This window comes from Manihot esculenta, chromosome 3, assembly GCF_001659605.2.
Source record: "Manihot esculenta cultivar AM560-2 chromosome 3, M.esculenta_v8, whole genome shotgun sequence".
In the NCBI taxonomy this organism is placed as follows: domain Eukaryota; kingdom Viridiplantae; phylum Streptophyta; class Magnoliopsida; order Malpighiales; family Euphorbiaceae; genus Manihot; species Manihot esculenta.
Window position 1 is genome coordinate 26,575,765 of NC_035163.2, and position 23,237 is coordinate 26,599,001.

The 23,237-nt window shown below is 34.1% G+C and overlaps 3 protein-coding genes across 3 annotated transcripts; 2 read left to right on the plus strand and 1 right to left on the minus strand.

The window, feature by feature from the left end:
* The first annotated feature begins 8,413 nt into the window (after window positions 1–8,413).
* On the plus strand, window positions 8,414–10,893 carry LOC110612373 (desmethyl-deoxy-podophyllotoxin synthase). Its single transcript, XM_021753146.2, has 2 exons — window positions 8,414–9,323; window positions 10,207–10,893. The coding sequence occupies exons 1-2, from the start codon at window positions 8,436–8,438 to the stop codon at window positions 10,813–10,815; spliced, it is 1,497 nt and encodes a 498-aa protein (XP_021608838.2). The 5' UTR covers window positions 8,414–8,435; the 3' UTR covers window positions 10,816–10,893.
* Window positions 10,894–13,718: 2,825 nt separating this feature from the next.
* On the plus strand, window positions 13,719–14,778 carry LOC122723358 (cytochrome P450 71D8-like). Its single transcript, XM_043955423.1, has one exon. The coding sequence runs from the start codon at window positions 14,002–14,004 to the stop codon at window positions 14,704–14,706; it is 705 nt and encodes a 234-aa protein (XP_043811358.1). The 5' UTR covers window positions 13,719–14,001; the 3' UTR covers window positions 14,707–14,778.
* A 1,806-nt stretch (window positions 14,779–16,584) lies between these two features.
* LOC122723199 (premnaspirodiene oxygenase-like) lies at window positions 16,585–18,362 on the minus strand. The gene is made up of 2 exons (XM_043954680.1): window positions 17,370–18,362; window positions 16,585–17,291 (listed from the first exon to the last, which is right to left on the minus strand). The coding sequence occupies exons 1-2, from the start codon at window positions 18,273–18,275 to the stop codon at window positions 16,668–16,670; spliced, it is 1,530 nt and encodes a 509-aa protein (XP_043810615.1). The 5' UTR covers window positions 18,276–18,362; the 3' UTR covers window positions 16,585–16,667.
* Window positions 18,363–23,237: the final 4,875 nt, after the last annotated feature.

Here is a 23,237-nt window from a genome sequence, read left to right on the forward strand (position 1 = left end):
AAAGCCCCAATGGGCAACTTAACATGCGTTGAGTTGGTTTACATAAACATCATAAAACATCTAGGATCATGCATTAAAAGGGATACTTTACACATAGGTCAAGTACAACCTCTAATCCTCAATATCATTACATAACATAACTATTCATAACTTTACATTTTTATCATGTCCGCATTCTATCTATTACATACAAACGACTTCAATACTCTTGCTGACTTCCTGGTCTACCCTGTACCTGCAAACCTGGGGAATTTGGGAGAGGGGTGAGCTACTAGAGCCCAGTGAGCAGAATAATAAAGCAGTTAAAACACATGCCATCATGAAATGCATCACATCACAACTAATCATATCAAGGATGAACTTGTCACCATCTAGCCCTCTACATATTCCAATCATGCCAGGGGCGTAGTGCAGGCCACACCTGGTCTTTCTCTTATACATAACATAACATATATAATCCATGGTGCCGGGGGCGTAGTGCAGGCCACGTCCGGTCTTTCTCTTACATAGTGCCAGGGGCGTAGTGCAGGCCACACCTGGACTTCCATATCATATCATTACGTCGTAACATATGAGGGCTAATGGATCATTCAACATTCATCCACATCAACAACATATTATGCAATGCAACATATTCGTGATTTCTAATGCAAACAACCTAAAATATCGCATGGCATTCGTGATGCATGATTCATGCTAAAATTTTCATTTATTAAAAGATAAGAGTTTATCCCACTCACCTCTGGCTAGCTCTGACACTGACTGAAGCAGCTGACTTACTGCTGAGGTCCTCGGTTCCTCGGGTCCGAACCTACACAGGTGCACTCAAATGAGGGACCAACATACTATAACATGACTCTGAAAACATCCCCCAAAAACCCTCTAAAACACCTCAAAACATCCATACAAAAACATGTAAAGGAAGGCTGGACAGGGCACTTTCGGCGGCAGGTTCGGCGGCCGAAAGTCCCTCCAGAGCCGAAAGTCAGGCAGGTTCGGCGGCACCTTCGGCGGCCGAAACTCCCAGACAGAGGCGAAACTCATGCATGTTCGGCGGCACCTTCGGCGGCCGAAAGTGCCAGACAGAGACGAAAGTCTCCTTTCGGGGGCAAGCTTCGGCAGCCGAAGGCTGCCTCCACAAGCATGTTCGACGGCCGAAAGTTCCTTCGGCTGCCGAACCTGGTTTCTTCCAGAATGACAGAAACTCAGCTCCCTTAAGCATTAATGCCTCCCATCCCATCCAAACATGCATAAACTTATTCTACAACACTCATACACAAGCATACAAGCTCCTAGGGGCATCAACTAGCTAAAACCCCATCTACAACACATCAAACATATATTTGCAAACTACATTGTTCAAAAACTAACATAAACCTATAAACTCATAAAACCCTACACATGTATTCTACCCCATAGATCTTACATAAAACTTACTTAAAACATAATGTAAGCTAGAGATCGACTCTTACCTCTTGAAGATCGAGAGTAGAGGCGATCTAACTTGGAGTTGGGAGAGATTTGAGTTCTTGAACCTCAAAACTCCAAAACTTGCTTAAAACTCGGAAATCTTCAAAACAAGATGAAAACTAGTGAAAAACTTGAAAGATTAGAAGGAAAAGACTCAAGATCGGTGAGGGGGTGGCGGAGAACTCACCTTGGCCGACAACGGGGAGAAAAACTCGCCCGTTTTCGGCTAAGGTACCCTTTTATAGTGGCTGGCCAGGCCACGTTCGGGGGCCGAAAGTGCCTCCGCATGCATGCCATGTTCGGCGGCCGAACTTGAGGTTCAGCGGCCGAACCTGGACTTCCCTCACTTATGCCTTCGGGAGCCTAAGGCACACCCGAAATGCATGCATGTTCGGCGGCCGAACTTGAGGTTCGGCGGCCGAACCTGGGTTTTTCCTCCAAGATTGTTTTCATTCAAAACTCATTTCCTTTTCACTTAAAACCATGAAAAACATTAAAACATTTTATGAAAACATGGTTCTACCCTTCTAGAGGCCTCCGACATCCGGGATTCCACCGGACGGTAGGAATTCCGATACCGGAGTCTAGCCGGGTATTACAAGACTGGCCTCGCCTTCACTGCACCTTGGGCCGATCTCCTTTGGGCCCAGCTTTGCTTCTATCTTCTGGCCCAGCCCAGAACCAGAAGGAAGACCCATCTGTCTGCCTCGTGGACCCCTCCACACGCGCCCGGAGAGGATCAGAGGCCGTTACGCATGGGACAGAGATCTGATTCCCTCGTACGTCCATATCAACGTAGTAGAGACAGGTGGTCCAATGATATGCGTCCTGTTAGCACGTCACTAGCAGACAAAAGGAAACATATAAAAGGAGAAATACCCTCCTCTATGTTTAAGCTTTTTCTAGTTTTACAGAGCCCATTGTAAAAACCCTATTTCTCTAGATATCAGATCATCAAGTATAATTTTAGCAAATCTGTAAAATTTTAAATTTAATAGTATATATGACAATTTGATAGCTTAACTACATATTACATGTATTCATATTATTTTTTTAATTAGCCAAATGACCGAAAAGGACCTACTATTTGTATAATTTTATATTTTAATTCAAATCTTTAAATTTTAGATAAATTACCAAACATTTATATTAATATAATTTTAGCTAATTTTTAAACTTAAAATTAAACATAAATAATCTAATTATTGAATATATAATTCATAAATAAATTTTATTTTACAGCAATAATTATAAACATTTTATAGTTAATCGAAAATAGTAGAATATATAAAATAATTAAAAATAATATAGCTGTTATAAAATTTTCATATTTTTTAGTGCAAAACAAAATTTATTTACCGTTCAACTATTGACGATATATTTAATGGTTATATTATTATTATCTTTAAAATTAAATATATTATTTAATTATAATTAAATATAAATTAATATTACTTATATATATAATTATTTTATATTTAAAAAATAATAAAATATTATATGAAATTCTATACCACCTCTTACATTTTAATTTTTGAAAATTGACTAAAATTATATTCAAATGTAAATATTCAACTGATTCATATAAAATTTAAACGTTTAGATTAAAATGCAAAATAATATAAATATTGAGTCTTTTCAGTCATTTGATTATTAATTTATATAAAAAATAATAGAATAAATTACACTTTAGTTCTTGAATTTTAGCATAATTAACAGATTAATCTCTATATTTTTAAAATCAAACACTTAAACCCTTTTATTTTCATTTCATCCAAATGTACGCCCCTCCATCTATTTCTACGTTAGTTCAACAATAAATGACTGGTTAAACATCTGAAGAAAAAAAAAATTCTTTCCAAAATACCCTTATGGTCCATACAACTCATATAAAAACAACTTTTATATTTAAAAACTCAATTCTCCATTTTCCTTTCTCATTCTCATCTCTCCTCCGAAGGTGAATGTCCAAAAATTGAAAGATGTCTACTTCAAGCGGTTCTATGACATTTTATGATGTGAGGTTGCTAAATGTTAAATGTAGATACAGAATAAAAGCTGAAATTCGTATTTTCAAGTCTGCAGATAACCCAAATAAACCCTATTATTACTGCTGCAAATACAGTGTTTGTGGTAGATTTCATGGTTAGTGTGAGCCTTTGAATACGATAGTAAATGTTAGCTCAGGTGAGAGAAGAATTAATATGATAGGTTTGCTTAAAGAGATAAAGGATGAGGTGAAAAGAGTGAAGGAAGATCATAAATTTGTGTTAAAAAATTTTGGAAGGATTGAATGTATATTAAAAAATTTGAAAACTTTATGGTTAATTTGTATATTTTTATTATTTGTGGCAGTAACAAAAATGATTTAGTTGTGCGAGCTGTTTGAATAAATGAAAATATTTATTTTATAATGTTTACTTTTAATCGTCAAAAAGAGAGAAATTGAAAATGGCGAAAACTTTTAAAAAACTGGATATTTTCAATTTAGGAATTGATTTGTTTTAATATATTAAAATTAAAAAATTTAAATATTTATAATTATTTAAATTATATATCTAAAAAATTTAAAAATGGCAAACACTGAGAAAATGTCAAATTATTTTATATTTGTGTATTAAAAAGAAAGAGTTAATGTTATATATTTAGTTAATTTATAGATTTAGTTTCATTTGATATCAAGAAAATTAAAAATAAATTTTTTTTATAAAAATACAGTTTTTAAATTTAGAGAGTAATTTATTTTAATATATAAAAATTAAAAAATTTAAATATTTATAATTATTTAAATTATATATTTAAAAAAATTATGTTAAAATTTAGGGATTTTTTTTTTAAATAGGAATCGGAGAATTGGGAAAGTAGAATATGAGATTTTTCAAATTTATTCAAATGCACTTACCACCAAACTATGCATGTGAGTATAAAATTTAGATATTAAAATATATTTTATTCTATTATTTAATAAAAAAATCAGTTTAAAAGATAAGTAAATTAAAAATTGGAAAAACAAAGTTTTTAAAAATTACAATTGATAACAAAATTAAATGAATATAGCTATGTGAAGATAACCAAATTTGATTGATTTGGTACAACCAAACACCCCTGCAGTACTAAATGTACTGCTACAACTGCATGAAAAAAGTGGCCCGCGCTTCCCTTTCTGCGATCAAATAAGAACCCGTTGGCCACTAGCAAGCACAAAAACAGGGTCTTCGTCTTTTCTTCGCAATTCAAAACGCTGTTGATCTGTTTGTTTCCCAAGAAAGTCGAAGAAAAGAGGAGAAACCGTGTCCTTTTTTTTTTCATTGCCACTGGTAGTTACCCTTCAGACCACAGCATATAATCAAGGACAACTACCAATCTCAGTGAAACTAAGGAGAGAGTCTATTGGAATTGCTCAAGTAGGTCATCAGATCCTCATAGCAACCAAGCACTCTCTCTCTCCACGTACGGGCCTCCCAAATAACCATCGAAACTCAATCAAGGCGGATAGCAGGTGAAAAGGAAGAAAACAAGAGTAGAAACTGAGACCCTTAGAATTCCAACATTAAAATCATAGATCTCGCCTCTTTAAATCTTTAAGAGTGTACTCCATGTATTTCTACCACAAGCTTTAAGACTTGCAATCACAAAAAAGAATGTGAAGCAAAAGAAAAACTGCCTCCATGTATATGATTCCATTTACCTAAGACAGAAAAACTGCCTCCAGGACTTCGGAAGCTTTCCCTTGTAGGAAACCTCTACCAGCTCATTGGCTCCCTACCCCATCACTCCCTGAGAAACCTGGCAAAAAAATATGGCCCCCTTGTGCACCTACAGCTTGGTCAAGTATCCGCCATTGTAATTTCTTCTCCAGATATGGCGAAAGAGGTCATGAAAGCCCATGACAAAATCTTCACTTACAAGCTCAATCTTCTCGCTGGTAGGATCATGTCTTATGATTCTACAAACATTGTATTTTCTCCTTACGAAAAAATTGTATGATGGAACTTTTAAGTCAAATCATGTACAATCATTCCGATCTATCAGAGTATGAAGTAGCAAGTCTCATAAAAACTATATCTTCATCTGCAGAATCACCCATCAATCTCAGAGAGAGAGTTTTCTCAATGATTTATAGCATAAAAGTACGGGCTTCAGTCAAGGCGCTTCAAGTGATTAGTAGAATGAAGTCAAAGCTGAAGAAGCTGCACCAAGAGATGGACAAGATACTCAAGAACATTCGGAAGGAGCACAGACAGGAGAAGTTTGCAACAAAAACAAGAGATGAAGAAGAGGCAAGAGAAGTTTAATAAAAATAAAAAAATCAATAATTAATTTGTAAAGGAATGGATTTTCAAAAATTGCTGATATTGAAAAATTTTTTGCATTTATGTTTGAATAAAATCTAAAAAATAATTTAAGTAATTAAATTCATGTTAATGATATTTCTCTCCCTTTTAAAAAAAATATAATTAATATACATAAAAAAATATATATACATACTTTTAAAACAGTATTTTTCAAATATATTGGAATAAATTGAATGTAAAAATGGAATAAATATCTTTTTTTTTTTCTAATATTTTGGAACTTTTAAAGGTTGAATTTCTAATAATGTAAAGTTGAATTGGGTTGGTTGGTTGACAGCCTAAAGAGGGAAGTAATTTAAAAAAATAACTAGGTTACGTTATAATTACTAAAATAATGTCAACATAGAGTGATTAATTGCATCAGTAATCATGAGATCGGATGGATAAAATTTTAATATTTATTAAGTTGAAGCATTTTTCTTTTTTGTCCTAAATTAAAATTTTAAATTAAAGAAATAAAACTGTCGGTGTATTATATATATATATATATATTTACTATTTCAAAGGCTAATTTATCCAATCATATACAAAGATGGACTGACTTTCATATATTAAGTTTTAATTTAATTATGCACTTGGGGAATTTGGATTCCAAAAGAGAAGCAAGCCCAGAAAATTATGAATTATGAATTATATTATTTTATTTGACGAGAAAGTTGAATGATTCTTTATTATTATTATTTTTTTTTCTAGAGTTACGTATGCATTGAATCAACCTTACTTGATATAATTTTATTAAAATAAATACGAAAGTATATAATAATTTGAACAAAGAAATATTTTATAAAATAACTGTTTAATTGCTTTAAAGATTAAGCATAGTAAAAATATACCCTTTAAAAGCAAAATTTAAATGAAATGATTTATGATTTCAATTTCTATGAAAATTTTTAAGTTAAAAAATTTTAAATTTTTTTATTTTAAATAAAAATTTTACAAAAAATAAATTTAATTAAAAAGTGAAGGATAAAAATTTAATAAATATATAATTTGATAAATATATATTTATAGTAGTGTATGCAAGTACCTAAAAAATATATTATCAGCAAAGGTTATATTTATGAATAAATAATTATTGATGAATTCAATCTAATGGTACTAATTAAAATAACTATTTTTTTGTTTTAGAAAACTATTTTTTAAAAATATGATTTATTTTTATTTTTTATTATAATTTTAAAAATAAATGATATTCTTTATTTTTAATAATAACTTAAAATAAAAATATTTGATGGGTGTGAAAATCACTAAAATAAATTTATGTTTTAAAATAATATTTATGAGAGAGGTAAGTAGAGTTCATCAAATAAAAATCGGTAAGTGATTTAATTCTATTAAATGAAAAAATAAAATAAAATGATAGAGATTTTAAATGCAGAGAAATAAATAATATATGTATTTATATTTAATATTATTTATATATTTTTATAAATTAAATTATTTCTATAACTTAATATATAAATTCTTTTTATTAATTAGTTATCAAATATTTTAAAAAATATATAATTTAAGTAATTTAATAAATTAATTAATTTTTTCTTTTGATATGAGAATTAAAAATTGAGGAGTATAACATGACTACATATATTTTTTAATTCAAAATTATACAATTAATAATTATATATAAAATAATATATTATTCTCACTGAAAATTACATAAAATATAGTTTTTAATATTAATATTATTGTCATTTTAATAATATTTTTTTTAATTATTGTTTTGACGATACTTATTTACTAATTTAAAAGAAATATAAAAATATTTTAATTTTATATATAATAATTAAGATTTGTACTGAAATTAAGATAAAATCAAATCAAATCAAGAATCGAACGACGATAATTTATAAGGTGAGTTTTAGTTTGAATGACGACCCTCTTGTTAGTCATTTTTACGAACCAGTCCAAAATGAAGACTGATTCTATCATGTTTAATGCTGAGAAAAATGAAAAATTAATTAATCCTACCCACGTTTGAATAATTACACTCTACGTACCAACCCTAGTTCTATCATCTCAAAAATATTAATAAAATGATAAATCAATCTCTATAAGTCTGTGCTGGAGAAAACACAGTTCTCTTTTTATTTTTTACAATTTAAATTATTTTAAAATTTTAATGTTATTTGAAATTGTTTTTATTGTATTTTTTAAAAAAATAACAATTACAACCTTTTATTTCTTTTTCTCATTTTTGCATTTAATGAAATTAAAATATAAAAATATTTTCAAAAATTTATACTTTTGAAACATAATACAGTTTTACTATATATATACATAATTTATTTTAGATTCAATGTATTTGGGGTTTAATAATTAGATTAACTGGATTTATGATGTTAAGATTTTTCTGATTTTATTAATAAAAAATATGCATGACAGGATGGGATTGACGTGCTTTTTTAGCCCATCTCTAATTTAAAATTTGATATGAATTTGAAATCCATCAGGTTTAATTAGGAAAAAACTTACTTGAATTTATTAAACCTAATTTCATGTAAGAATTTCCTATTTAAAAAATCTCATTCCACCGCTATATATATTGCCACAGTCTGTATATTACAATGGCAAATTAGGGTAGCATCGACTGCTCCTCCACTTGCTATAACAATGGAGATTCATTTTCACTTCCTTTTTACTTTCCTCTTCGTGATTCTCCTCCCCATGATCTTTAATATTCTACAGAATTTGAGAAACGCAAAACTGCCTCCAGGGCCTTGGAAACTTCCCCTTGTAGGAAATCTCCACCAGCTTGTTGGCTCCCTACCCCATCACTCTCTGAGAAACCTAGCAAAAGAATATGGCCCGGTTGCGCACCTACAGCTTGGCCAAGTATCCGCTGTTGTAATTTCTTCTCCAGATATGGCGAAAGAGGTCATGAAAACCCATGACACAATCTTCGCTTACAGGCCCAATCTTCTCGCTGGTAGGATTATGTCTTATGATTCTACAAACATTGCGTTTTCTCCTTACGGCAATTACTGGAGACAACTACGAAAGATTTGTATGATGGAGCTTTTAAGTCCAGGTCGTGTGCAATCATTCCGATCTATCAGGGAAGACGACGTAGCAAGTCTCATAAAAACAATATCTTCATCCGCAGGATCACCCATCAATCTTGCAGAGAAAGTTTTCTCAATGATATATAGCATAACAGCAAGGGCTGCCTTCGGCGAAAAATGCAAAGATCAAGAACAGTTTATGTCCCTTATCATGAGAAGTGCGGCGCTGGCTGGAGGTTTCTGCCTAGGTGATATGTACCCTTCAATTAAGGTGCTTCAAGTGATTAGTGGAATCAGGCCAAAACTGGAGAAGCTGCACCAAGAGATGGACAAGATACTCGATAACATTCTCAAGGAGCACAGAGAAGAGAAGTTGGCAGCAAAAACAGGGGATGAAGAAGCAAGCGAAGACCTTGTTGATATTCTTTTGAGGTTTCAAGAACGGGATGACCTTGAATTCTCCATCACTGACAACAACATCAAAGCAGTCATCTTGGTCAGTTTATTACCTACCTATACGCACCAATCTACCAAATTTCTACCAAAGTAAATGGTTTCCAATTTATTATTAGAAAAACAAAATAAAAGATAAAGGAATATGTTGTTTTTTTATTAGAAAAACAATAATAAATTGTGGTTTTATAAATTTTACGAATTATATTATAGACTATTAAAAATAAATTCTTTAATATACATGAAAAATTATTTTAAAATAGTTATAACTTTAAAATAATGAATAATTCTTGAGAAATTTATTTATCCAAAATTATAAGTATTATTCGAGAAGATTGAAAAATATTAATTATCTTTTTTCAATTTTCTCCTATTTTTAGTAAAGTAATATAACAATTATTTCCTATCTTATTATTATTTACTTTCTTTTTTCTCTTTCTTAATTATTCAACTTAATTTCCTATTGATAGATTAATAAAATAATTAAGATTGGAATTGTTAGGTGAATTAATGAATAATTTAGTTAAATTAAAAATTATTTTGCTACTATAACTTAGATGATTTAATTATTTTTTATTATTATATAAAAATTTTAATCATCGACTTCCCAGTCTAGACTGCCTTAACACCATTCAAGGCCGTCTAAGATCTTCTATTCACACTTTATAACTGTCATTCTGCTTTCCATTTGTCATTTATTAATTGGTAAATATAAAATACAAAAGACTAATTTATTAATAATATCAACTAAATAGCTCCATAATTAATATAATTATCAACATTATTGCGATTAAACTAATAAATTACCCTTTTCAATGCTTTTTGACATTTAAAATTAAACTAATAAATACAGTTAAAAACTGACTTTTTAATTGAGCAGTAACGTTTGACGGAGTGAACTAAGAAGTCAAATATTCATGTTCCAGGACATATTTGGAGCTGGGAGCGAGACATCAGCAGCAACAATTGAATGGGCAATGTCTGAAATGCTGAGAAACCCAAGGGTAATGAAGGAGGCACAAGCAGAGGTAAGACGAGCGTTCGATGGAAAAGCTGATATGGACGAAAAACGCATTCAAGAATTGAAGTACCTGAAACTGGTAATCAAAGAAACCTTAAGGCTGCATCCTCCAGTACCCCTGCTGCTTCCAAGAGAATGCAGCGAGACTTGCGAGATTAATGGGTACAAGATACCTGCCAAGACTAGAGTGGTTGTGAATGCATGGGCACTTGGAAGAGATCCAAGTTACTGGAGTGAAGCTGAGACGTTTTTTCCGGAGAGATTTCTTGATATTTCAGTTGATTTTAAGGGAACCAACTTTGAATATATCCCATTTGGAGCTGGAAGGAGAATCTGTCCAGGTATTTCATTTGCCCAGCCTAGCATTGAGCTGCCACTTGCTCATTTGTTGTATCATTTTGATTGGAAACTTGGTAATGGGCTGAAACATGAAGATCTAGACATGACGGAGACCTTTGGCTTAACAGCTAGAAAGAAACAAAATCTTGTCTTAATTCCTATTCCTTACAAGTAATTTTATCCAATCATGTTGGATTTTCTTTATTTTACATATAAATTTAAACAGTGTATTGTTGAGTTGCAGATGTTTTGGCAATAAAGGGTATACATTTTGTGTCACATTCTGTTCTCTGCTATCGCCATGAATTGTAACAACCCATCTCAAATGGCATGTGAGATTTGCAATTAGATCACTATCAATTCCAACAAACTCTGGAATAAGACATTATCAAATTCTAACAAACAATCAAAAGTAAAAAATTACACAGATAAAAGAAAAAGTCTACTTTAAATATAAAAAGCCTCAATATCCACTGATGATCTGAGATCCAGAAAATAAGGTTTTACAAAGGTTCTCTCAACTTATAAAAGGCTTATTTCGTGAGGAGAGTGTTTCTCATTTTATTACTTTTCTTTTGTCTGCTAGTGACATATAACGAAGTTCTCGTCATTGGGGCATGTGTCTCTGCCATACAGATATGGACGTACGAGAGTATCATGTTCCTGTTACATGCGTAACGGCCATTTAATTCTCCTCTGGCACGCATGCGGGCGGACCCACCAGCTAGACGAACTGGTCATTTTCCTTCTTCCGGGCCGGGCTGAAAGATAGGGTTAAGGCTGAATCTAGAGAAGGCCTGGTCACTGGGCCGACCTGATTAAGGAATCTAAGTGGAGTCCGGTCTTATGGCTGCGTGGGCTGGACCTGACTTTTGAAGGAGACTTAGAAGCATTCAGATTATGGACTGTTCTTGCGGGCTTGGGCTTAGATCGGAGTGAAGAAATCCGGTGGTTATCATCCACTACTGAAAAAATTCCTGCACTGCTAACTCCCATCACCAGCCGAAAGGACCATCCAGATTAACGGATAGATACCGAGTCTCTTGCCTGACTTTTAGATAAATCTTTTTATAAAACTAATAATATTTTATTAATCTATATTGAAATATAAAAATTATTAAAAAAATTAAATAAATAACTAAGATGAAAATATTTATATCATAAGCTTAGTATTATATATATATATTGATTTTACATAAATAACTAAGATGAAAATATTTTTAAAATAAAAATATTGACATTAGAATTTAATTATTATAAAATTAACTCAAAATAAAATCAAATACAAAAATATTTAAATTATACCTATCTATTATTTTGTTATTTTCATTAAGTATTAATGATAATATATTGTATGAATATTAATTTAAATTTTTCATAAACATTAATATATCTAATATCAAATAATTTCACTAAGACTATTAATGATGATATAGATTTTCTTCCAAAAGATATCTAAATTTCTTTATTGCAACAATAAACATTACTATTGATATTTTTATCCCTGAAAATAAAATAAATATCAACAATTTTTTAAAAGTAAAAAATATTTTAATATATGGAATATAATTTTTTATATAATTTTTTTTATCTCATTAGTAATTAAAATTATTTTTTAATATTTTCAAATTAAATCTATTAGAATAACTTAAAAAAGAAACTAACAAATTATTTTAAATAAAATAAAAAAAATATCAATTAAAATTATCTTATTTTATAAAAATTTACACGCTTTCATATAAAAATTTTCACGCTTTCATATAAATTATTTAAAAAGATGATTTTATAAAAAAAATTTAAAGAAAAAAAAGTCTTTCAACATCAAAATATATTTCCAAAAGAAAAAATCAACTTAACCGACAGAATGATATGGGCAAAAACTAAGCGAAGAGAATCGTCATCCAATACTTTTTTTTTCGTTTTCTTTTTCTTTTTTCAGTTTATCACATACTAATACATCCAATACGTAGAAAGAAAAGTTGCCTGAAAGGGTAAGGGGGACATCAAGCTAAACCCCACCACTTCACAACACGACAAAACAGAAAACAGTTTGAAGATTTTGGTAATTAAGATGACATATCCAACTAATACAATAAAAAAAAAATCAATAATTTTATTAAAAAAATAAAAATTTAAAATTACTGTATAATATTCTGAAATTAAAAAAAATAAAATTTACAATGATATATAAATTTGACCGAATAAAAAAAATATTTCACCTTTTATCCTTTTTACTTTTATTAGCTAATAATGTCTAACCTTTTTATTTTTGTCAGCTAATATACGCCTAACCATTTTTATATCACAGTATTACTTATTTCTGTTATTTTATACAGTATTATATATTTATATCATTTAAGTCCGTACATACGGATATATTAAAGTTTTCCTCTACGTCAAACGATCATTTAATTTCTTCAGCACATATACGAACAAAACTGCGAAATGATTAGATTAGTTGTTCTCCTTAACGTCACATCACCGATCTGAATTACTTCTTATTAAATTCATATTTACGATGGATCTGATTTCTTCAAATGTTCAGATCAAAATTTATAATATTAAATCGATTTATCTAAAAAGAATCTGATGAGTTTTGAACCCACATTCTTATTTTTGAATTCAATCGGGCTGAAGCTGAGAAATTTCGGTGGTACTCGGTGTATATATCATGAGTCAGTGATGATTTGAAATTATATAATGAATTGTTGTGATGGGATTAATTAGGTAAAATATCTCAATTTTAGATATATCTAATAATTTCCCTATTTTCTTAGTGTCTTTCAGCCACCCATACATGCAGAATCATGAGATAAGCATAAGGATAGAATATTACTTATTCCAACATTTTGTGAATTTCATTATTAGGCAGATTGCATGATGGATATTTTATATTTTTAAAATATAAATTCATTATTTAAATATTAAAAATTTTAAAAATTAAGTTTGCAAGTGTAATAATTAACAAAATAGTCTATTAATTTAAACAATTTCGTTAAATAAGCTTTCTTCTTTCAACTCCACTGCGTATTCTCTATACATATAACGGCAAATTAGGGTGACATCTCTCCCAAGCATTAGTGTCCTCTACGTGTGATTCCAATGGAGATCCCTTTTCCCTTCTTTCAACTCCTTTTCACCTTCATCTTCGTCATCTTGCCCATCACCTTTAAAATTCTACAGAAATATAAAACAGAAAAACTGCCCCCAGGGCCTCGGAAGCTTCCCCTCGTAGGAAACCTCCACCAGCTTGTTGGCTCCCTACCCCATCACTCCCTCAGAAACCTCGCAAAAAAAATATGGCCCCGTTGTCCACCTACAGCTTGGCCAAGTATCCACCGTTATAATTTCTTCTCCAGATATGGCGAAAGAGGTCATGAAAACCCATGACATAATCTTCGCTTACAGGCCCAATCTTCTAGCTGGTAGAATCATGTCTTACGATTCAACAAACATTGCTTTTTCTCCTTACGGCAATTACTGGAGACAACTACGAAAAATTTGTATGATAGAGCTTTTAAGTCCAAATCGTGTACAATCATTCCGATCTATCAGAGAAGACGAAGTAGAAACTCTCATAAAAACTATATCTTCATCTGCAGGATCACCCGTCAATCTTGGAGAGAAGGTTTTCTCAATGATTTATAGCATAACCGCAAGAGCTGCCTTCGGCGAAAAATGCAAAGATCAAGAACAGTTTATGTCACTTATCCTGAGAAGTTCAGCGCTAGCTGGAGGTTTCTGCTTAGGTGATATGTACCCTTCAGTGAAGGCGCTTCAAGTGATCAGTGGAATGAAGCCAAAGCTGGAGAAGCTGCACCAAGAGATGGATAAGATACTTGATAACATTCTCAAGGAGCACAGAGAAGAGAAGTTGGCTGCAAAAACAGGGGATGAAGAGGGAAGAGAAGACCTTGTTGATATTCTTTTAAGGTTTCAAGAAAAGGGTGACCTTGAATTCTCCCTCGCCGACAACAACATCAAAGCAGTCATCTTGGTAATTAGTATACTACTGGATTATATACTTCACTTCCCAATAACTACGAATATTTCTCCAAACGTCTGAAAAAAACTTACCATTACTTAGCACACTAAAAAAATATAATAACGGATATTCGTGGGAGTTATTAATTTTTATTATTTAATAACGAATTAATAAATTTATTATTAATTTATTATTTAATAAAATTATTTATAAATTTAATAATCAATTTTAAAATTCATTATAAATTTATTATTAAATTAATAAAAAAATTAATAATGAATATCAATTTGTTAATAAATTTATTATTAAATCTATTAATAAATAAATAAATTATTTAAATCATAAATGAATAAAATACTAATAAATTTAATAACAAAATAAAATTTATTATAAAATTAATAATAGATTTAGTAACAAATTAAATTTGTTATTATTTATTTAAAAAAGTCTGAATTTTTATTTTTATTAAATTTTATATTTTTTTAAATTTAGTAATGAATATAATTTATTATTAATTCAAAAATTAATAATGAATTTAGTAATGAATATAATTTAAAGAAAAAATATCTTGTTTTTAATTTAAAATTTTATTTTTTTCTTTTTAATTTAATAATGAAAAAATCTGGTACTAAATTCAAAATTAATAACAAATTGATAAATCCATTACTACAATTTAGAGAACAATAATTTCTTTTAATTTTTATTCACTATCTGTTAAATTTAGTAATGAATTTAATCCATTATTAATTTGCGTATTTATATATTTATTTTTTCCCTTACCATTACATTTATTTTCTTTTTGCTCTTCTCCCCCTTATTCCTTCATTTTTCTCTTATCTTATATTTTTCTTATTATTATTGACTTTATTTTTTTATTTCATTTTCTTTAATTTTCTTTCATTATCAATTTTCCTTTATCTATTAATTTTTATTTCAATTTCTTTTATTTTCTCTCATTTTCTTTTATTTCCTCTTCCACTTTCTATCATTTTCTTTTCTGTTTTTTAATTATTCTTTCATTTACTTTCTTTTTCTCTCCTATTCTCTAATTTTTTTCTTTCATTCCTTTCTATTTTATTTTCTTTATTTTCTCTTTTTATTTCTCTTCATTTTCTCTTCATCTTTCTCTCATTTTCTTTTCCTTTTTCTTTTTTTTTTCTTCCCTTTTTCTCATTTTCTTTAATTTTTTCCTTTTTCTTATTTTCTTTATTATTATTATTTTTATTTTCTTTTTTCCCTTATTTTCTATTTTGTATATCATTTTGATTGGAAACTTGCTAATGGCCTGAAACATGAAGATCTAGACATGACAGAGACTTGTGGCCTAACTGCTAGAAGAAAACAATTCCTTGTCTTAATTCCTATTCCTTACAAGTGATTTTATGCAGTCGTGTTGGAGTGAGATATTTAGGGCAAAAGTTATCTACTTCATAATTGGATTTAAGATGTAGATTGTATTTCTTTTGATTTTATGACTTGTTACTATTTGATTCTTGTTACTACTTTATAATTAAAAGTATTGACATGAGGCTATAACCGATTTTATGTATAGACCGATCTAGATAAAAATTACCCTTAATTAAAAAATTTCATGCATCTCTATCATTTGATACGGGTGGCTTTTACTTAGTATTTTACATGCAATCATGTCATTATTATTTCCACATATTCAAGAGTTTCTATCATAATATTATTGTTTATAAAAGCAAAGTCTACTTTTACGAATAATTAAATTAAGCAAACAGGTGGAAGTTTTCAACTAACACGAGATCTCTTGACGTAATCAGCAATCTCATTTTCTGTTTCCTTTCTGCATATTTGTTTTTGAGCATTTTGCTAAAATTGAGTGAAAACAATACCACCACAATGATTGGAAATGTTTAAATTTCATCTCCCACTGCATGGCTAAAAATACTCTGATTTGGTCAATAATTTTTAAAATTTCTTTTAACTCAAAAACAGAAAGAACAGTTTCTGAAATGCAGTTAACAGTTTCTTATTTCAAATACTCACAGTAGACATAATCATCCTCCTTGGAATTGTTATGCCGACGGTAGAGGATGGCAGAGAGTAGGAAGCAACTCCAAGTCTTTTTTTCTTCCGACAACTGCTCCAAAAGACTCTGCCATGTCTAGTTCTTCTGGCTTCATTCCAATGGGGAGTTTCCAGTCAAAATAATACAGCAAATTTGCAAGTAGAATCTCGACATTAGCCATGCCAAATGCTATTCCAGGACAAGCCCTCCTTCCGGCGCCAAAGGGGATCAACTCGAAATTAGCTCCCTTGTAATATATTGTACTATCAGAAAATCTTTCTGGATTGAATTTGTCAGCCTCAATCCAAGAATTTGGGTCCCTTCCGATAGCCCATGCATTAACAATCACTTTGGTCTTGATGGGTATCCGATGTCCACTAATCTCGCATTCCTCTCGAGATTCTCTTGGAAGTAGCAAAGCAAGAGGAGGGTGTAATCTTAGAGTTTCTTTGATAACCATTTTCAAGTAATTTAATTCTCCAAGGCCTGCTTCTTCAACATGGCCTTTTCCCCTGAATACTTGCCTCACCTCTGCTTGTGCCTTTTCCATCACTGTTGGGTTTCTTAGCATCTCTGACATCGCCCATTCTGCGACTGTAGATGAAGTCTCACTTCCTGCAACGAAAATGTCCTGTCACAGAAAAACAAATAGCATCAAATCAAATGGAAAACGAAGAGGAAGTTTCCTGCTGGTTAACTTAACACTTACCAGGATGACTGATTTAATGTTCTCAATTGTTAAAGAGAACTCAAGGTTTTCTGGATCATGATGCTTCAGGAGAACATCTACAAGATCATCATCACCCTCATCAGCAACCTTAACCACAGCTTTTCTGGCTTTGTGTCCATTAACTATATCTTCGAGTATCCTGTCAGCTTCCTGATGCAACCTTTTCACTTTAGCTCCCATCCCACTAACCATTTGAAGAACTTTAATTGATGGGAATAAATCGGCAATACTAAAACCTCCCAACACTGCCATTAATTCTTTAACAAGATGTACAAATGCTTCTTGCTCTTCCCTTATTCTACCAAAGGCTGCCCTTGAAGTTACACAATATGTGAAAGAAATCAACATCCTGCCAAGGTTCACCACAGATCCTGCATTAGAAGAAATTCTACTCACTAGATTTGATACCTCTTCTTCCCTGATTGATCCGAATGATTGCACGCGCTTAGCACTTAAAAGCTCCAATGTGCAAATTTTCCTGATCTGTCTCCAATACTCTCCATATGGTGCAAATGCAATGTCTGTGGAATCATAAGAGATGATATTTGACGCGAGGCTAAAGGGTCTTTGTGCGAAGATAATATCATGGGTTGCCATGACTTCTTTTGCAATCCCTGGGGAAGAAATGACTATGGTGGTAACTTCACCAAGTTGAAGGTGCACAAGAGGTCCATATTTCTTGGCGAGGTCTTGAAGTCTGTGATGTGGTAGAGACCGAAGTAAATTATGCAGATTTCCTATGATGGGTAGCTTCCATGGCCCCGGGGGCAAATCTGTGGTAACGAGAGCTTTAGTTCTTGGTTTCTTCCATGTCCTAAATACCATGAAGATAAAGAAGAGGAACGGGACAAGTGTAGGCAAGGAGAAGAAGTGTGAGAACACCATTTGTGCTAATTGGCAAGAATGGATTTTTGTCCAGATATACTCAGGTGATTGAAATATTCCTTATGTCAGGAGTTTGATTTTCAGTTAGCTATATAGACGAAGAGATAGATAATTTTCAATCTCAAATCCCTCAACTTTGAGAATATTTTCAATTTAATCCCGTCAACTTAGCTTCTTTCTTAAAACTCATTAACTTTAAAATATCTTTAAACTCACTCTTACTCCCTATAGCAAGTTTGTAGATTAGTATAAATAAAATATTATTTTTCTCCACTTACCTCTCTCATAATTTCTCCTTTTCTAATCAAAATTTAATAAATCTTAAATATCTACACTAACAATAAAATATTTACATTAACCATATCACATATACAATTTTTTGCTATTTTTGTTATTAAATATAAACTTTTATCTTTTTTAAATAGTATTAAAATTTTTATTATTTTTTTTGAAATGAAAATTGAAAAAGTAGAATTGAGATATTAAAATAAGAAATAATACAATATGATTATTATAAGATATCATTATTAAAAATCATTTAAATATTTTATATAATTAAAATAATATTTGATGACCGCTGGATTCCTTCATCTCGGTCCAGGGCCTCGACCACAACCTAAAGCCCACAAAGTAAAGGCCCACGTACTTGGCACCCAAAGCAGGCCCGGCTCATCTAACTTCCAAGGCCGGGCTCGACCAAGCCTTCTCGCCCAGATCGACTCAGTCCGCGCAAAACAGGCCCTTCCTCTCTGGCCCAACTCTCGGCCCGACCCAGTATCCAGAATGATACTCACCAGACAGCTTGGCAGATCCGTTTGAACGTATGCACAAGGAGAATCAGAGGCCGTTACGCATGGGGCAGGCGCCTGATACCCTCGTACGCCCGAATCTGTATGGCAGAGGCGCGTGGCCCAATCCTGGAGAGACCTTTACACGTCACCAGCAAGCAAGACGAAATAGATAAAAGGGGAGTCCCCTCCTCAGAATGTTTAAGCTTTATTATTCAATACAAAAACCCTTGTAAAACCCTATTCTATTGGATCTCAGATCATCAATTGGCGCCGTCTATGGGAAACGACGAAGATCTTTTCATCACCGGAGTTTTCACTCTTAAGGAAACCCACAGAGATCCACGATGGCTAATCACCAAGAAAGTAACCTTAACGTCCCAAATGACCTAAGCTCTGCCCAAGTGGGGCAACAATTCTCCTTTTCTAGTCCTACGGCATTAAACAACCAAACACCTGTTCCTCTTAATCCCTCGCCAAGTTTGGCAGGGAACACTCCCGCTGTCACCTTGTCTAACCAAGATCTTCAAAACATGGCTCTCCAGTTACAGAATACAGCCCACTGGTTGGGGCAGATAATGCAACAGAGAGGCCTCAACACCCTAGCAAATACACTCCAGGTTGTAGAGGAACCTCAGACCAATGACCCCCGACATGCACCTGACCGTCTTCAAACCAGCAGCCGCGATACTGAAGAAAGAGGGAGAAGAGCCGGCGAAGAGGAAGGACCGGAGGCTCGAATCCATGGGAGGAGGGCGAGAGAGATGATAGAAAATGAGGAGGTGGATAACTATTCCGCCGAAATAACCGAGTGGACGGGAACTGAAGCAGAGGAGGAGGAGTACCACCTGGAGAAAAAACTCAGCCCAGAAGACGAGAAGGTGGACCAAAAGTTGAAGAAACTGAGAGAACAGCTCCTCGCCGAGTTAGGTAAGAAAGACCAAAGCCAAACCTCTTTGTCTACTTCTTCCCCTTTCTCCAAGTGGGTGCAGCAAGAGACTGTCCCTAAGAAGTTTATGATGCCGTCAATGGCGGCTTATGATGGAACTGGTAATCCGAGGGAGCACGTCATGAACTATAAGACCTTCATGGAGTTGCAAACTCTATCTGATGCCTTAATGTGTAAAGTATTCCCAACGACGCTCTCGGGACCAGCGCGGGCGTGGTTCAACAGCCTTGAGGCCGGAAGTATCAGGAGTTTCGGAGACCTAGCCATTCGCTTCATCAGTCGATTCATAGCCGGAGTGCCAGCGGAGAGGAAGACGAGCTACTTGGAGATAGTAAGGCAGAGAGAGGGTGAATCGCTCAGAGAGTATGTCGCTCGTTTCAATACGGAGGCCCTGCAGATTCCCGATCTTGATGAAGGAAGGGCGGTAGAGGCAATGCAAAAGGGAACGACCTCTGCCGAGTTCTTCGGTTCCTTGAGCAGGAAGCCTCCCACATCCCTGGCCGAGCTGATGCAGAGAGCGGAGAAGTATATAAGGCAGGATGACGCCTTAGTAACGAGCCGATTTGCCAAAAGGATGGCAGGAAAAGAAAAAGCCTCAGAGGAAAGGAGGCCGGAGAAACATGAAAGGAAACACGGCAAGAGGCCCGAGCCGTACAAGCAGGCCTGGGAGCGAAGGGATCAAAGGCCTCCCCCTCCACGGGCCCTTGAGCCAAGGTTGCCTCCCCCTTGGGTCCCTGAGAAGCCAACTCCATTAAATGCGTCCAGAGCCGAGGTGCTCATGGCTGTCCAGGATAAGGATTTTCTCCAGTGGCCCAAACCTATGAAGTCGGAAGCAGATCATCGGAATCCTGACAAATACTGTCAATATCATCGGACGCATGGCCACGATACCAACAACTGCTTCCAGTTGATAGCAGAGATTGAGAGGTTGATAAAGAGGGGGCACCTAAAGAATTTTGTAAAGAAATCAGAGGGACAAAGGCCTCAAGCCAGCCCGGCGGTTCAGGCACCGAGGAGAACAGGAGCGGGACCAGTAAACGATGGATCCAGTGGGACCATCAACATGATTGTAGGAGGAACAGGAGGACGGATGGGCCGCCGAGGGAAGAAGAGAAATCGGGAGGGAGAGACCAGCAGCACCGAGGTCATGCAAATCGTTGACCACTCTCCCATGACAATCACCTTCTCTTCAAAAGATGCTCAGGGTATTCAGATGCCCCATGATGACGCGCTCGTCATTGAAGCCGTCATTCACAATTATCGGGTAAAGAAGGTCTTAGTGGATGATGGGAGCTGTAATACCCGGCTAGACTCCGGTATCGGAATTCCTACCGTCCGGTGGAATCCCGGATGTCGGAGACCTCTAGAAGGGTAGAATCATGTTTTATAAAATGTTTTCATGTTTTTAATGGTTTTAAAGTATGAAACTAGATGAGTTTTTACATAAAAAGTCTTTGGAGGAAAACCCAGGTTCGGCCGCCGAAAGTCTAGTTCGGCCGCCGAACATGCATGCGTTTTGGAGGCACGTTAGGCCCCCGAAAGCATGAGGAGGGAAGTCCAGGTTCGGCCGCCGAAAGTCAAGTTCGGCCGCCGAACATGGCATGCATGCGGAGGCACATTCGGCCCCTGAACGTGGTCTGGCCAGCCACTATAAAAGGGTCCCTTAGCCGAAAACGGGCGAGTTTTTCCCCATTTTCGGCCAAGGTGAGCTTTCCGCCGCCCCTCACCCATTTTTGATGTTCTTCCTCTAAATCTTTCAAGATTTTCACTTGTTTTCCCTTGGTTTTGAAGATTTAAGCTTTTGAAACAAGTTTTGGAGCTTTGGGAACTCAGGAGCTCATTTTCGTGGATCTCCAAGTTTAGGTCGTCTCCCTCTCGATCTTCAAGAGGTAAGAGCCGATCTTAAGCTCCTTATGTGTTTTAAATAAGTTTTATGCAAGATCTATGGGTAGAGATGCATGTTTAGACTTATTGATGAGTTATGGGTTTTGATGCTTGGATGAACAATGTATGTTGATTTTCGTGTGTTTGAAGTGTTGTAGTTGGGGTATATGATAGCTTGAGACCCCTAGGTGTAATGTATGTGAGGCATGCATGTTTTAGAACTAGTTTTTACATGATTTGAGCTTGGGAGGCAAAATGTGCATAGAGGAGCTGAGTTTCTGCCCATCGGGAGAAGCTCAGGTTCGGCCGCCGAAGTGACTTTCGGCCGCCGAACCCTCTTTTGTGGAGGCAGCATTCGGCTGCCGAAGTTGCCCCCGAAAAGAGACTTTCGTCTCTGTCTGGGACTTTCGGCCGCCGAAGGTGCCGCCGAAAGTGCCTGACTTTCGGATCTGTCCAGGACTTTCGACCGCCGAAGGTGCCGCCGAAAGTGCCCTGTTCAGCCATTTCATGCATATTTCTATGTGATATTTTCTTGATGTTTTAGGGGGTTTTTGGGGAGTTTACTAGAGTTATGTTTATGTATGATTGGTCCCTCATTGGAGTCCACCTGTGTAGGTTCGAACCCGAGGAACCGAGGACCTCAGCAGTGAGATAGCTGCTTCGGAGTCTGTAGAGCTTCAGCCAGAGGTGAGTGGAATGAACCTTAAGTTTTTAAATAAATGAAATATAACTTTTTGGAGCATGTTCATGCATCATATATGCCATGTAATATTTTAGGTTGTTGGCATTAGTATTCACGAATATGTTGCATTGCATAATATGATGTGGATGCGGATTGGCTATTGGGTGATCCTCTAGTCCTCCTATGGTATGATATGATGATGATACGGTATGGATTGCCAGTGAGGCCCATTCTACGCCCCTGGACTATGTTAAGAGAAAGACCAGTGAGGCCCATTCTACGCCCCTGGCATATTGGAATGTTATGTTATGTTATGTATGTAAGAGAAAGACCAGTGAGGCCCATTCTACGCCCCTGGCATGATTGGACTATGTTGAGGACTATAGGTGACAATACCATCCTTACGTGATATGTTTGTGATGTGTTGCATTTCATGGAAGCATGAAATATTTTAATATATGTTTTTCTCTATTCTGCTCACTGGGCTCTTTAGCTCACCCCTCTCCCCTAACCCCAGATGTGCAGGTACAGGGTAGACCAGGAGGTTAGCCAGAGTATGAAGTGATATTATGTAATAGTTAGATTGTGGACATGACAATTGTATTATGATGTAATGTAAAAGTGTTTTAAGTCATGTTATGTAATTTGATTATTGAGGA

Bases quoted from the DNA above. Each gene is read 5' to 3' on its own strand.
- LOC110612373 (XM_021753146.2), top strand. From the start codon at position 8,436: ATGGAGATTCATTTTCACTTCCTTTTTACTTTCCTCTTCGTGATTCTC. The intron at 9,324-10,206 runs GTCAGTTTATTA...TTCATGTTCCAG, and splicing joins ACATCAAAGCAGTCATCTTG to GACATATTTGGAGCTGGGAG.
- LOC122723358 (XM_043955423.1), top strand. From the start codon at position 14,002: ATGGCGAAAGAGGTCATGAAAACCCATGACATAATCTTCGCTTACAGG.
- LOC122723199 (XM_043954680.1), bottom strand. From the start codon at position 18,275: ATGGTGTTCTCACACTTCTTCTCCTTGCCTACACTTGTCCCGTTCCTC. The intron at 17,292-17,369 runs GTAAGTGTTAAG...TTTCTGTGACAG, and splicing joins ACATTAAATCAGTCATCCTG to GACATTTTCGTTGCAGGAAG.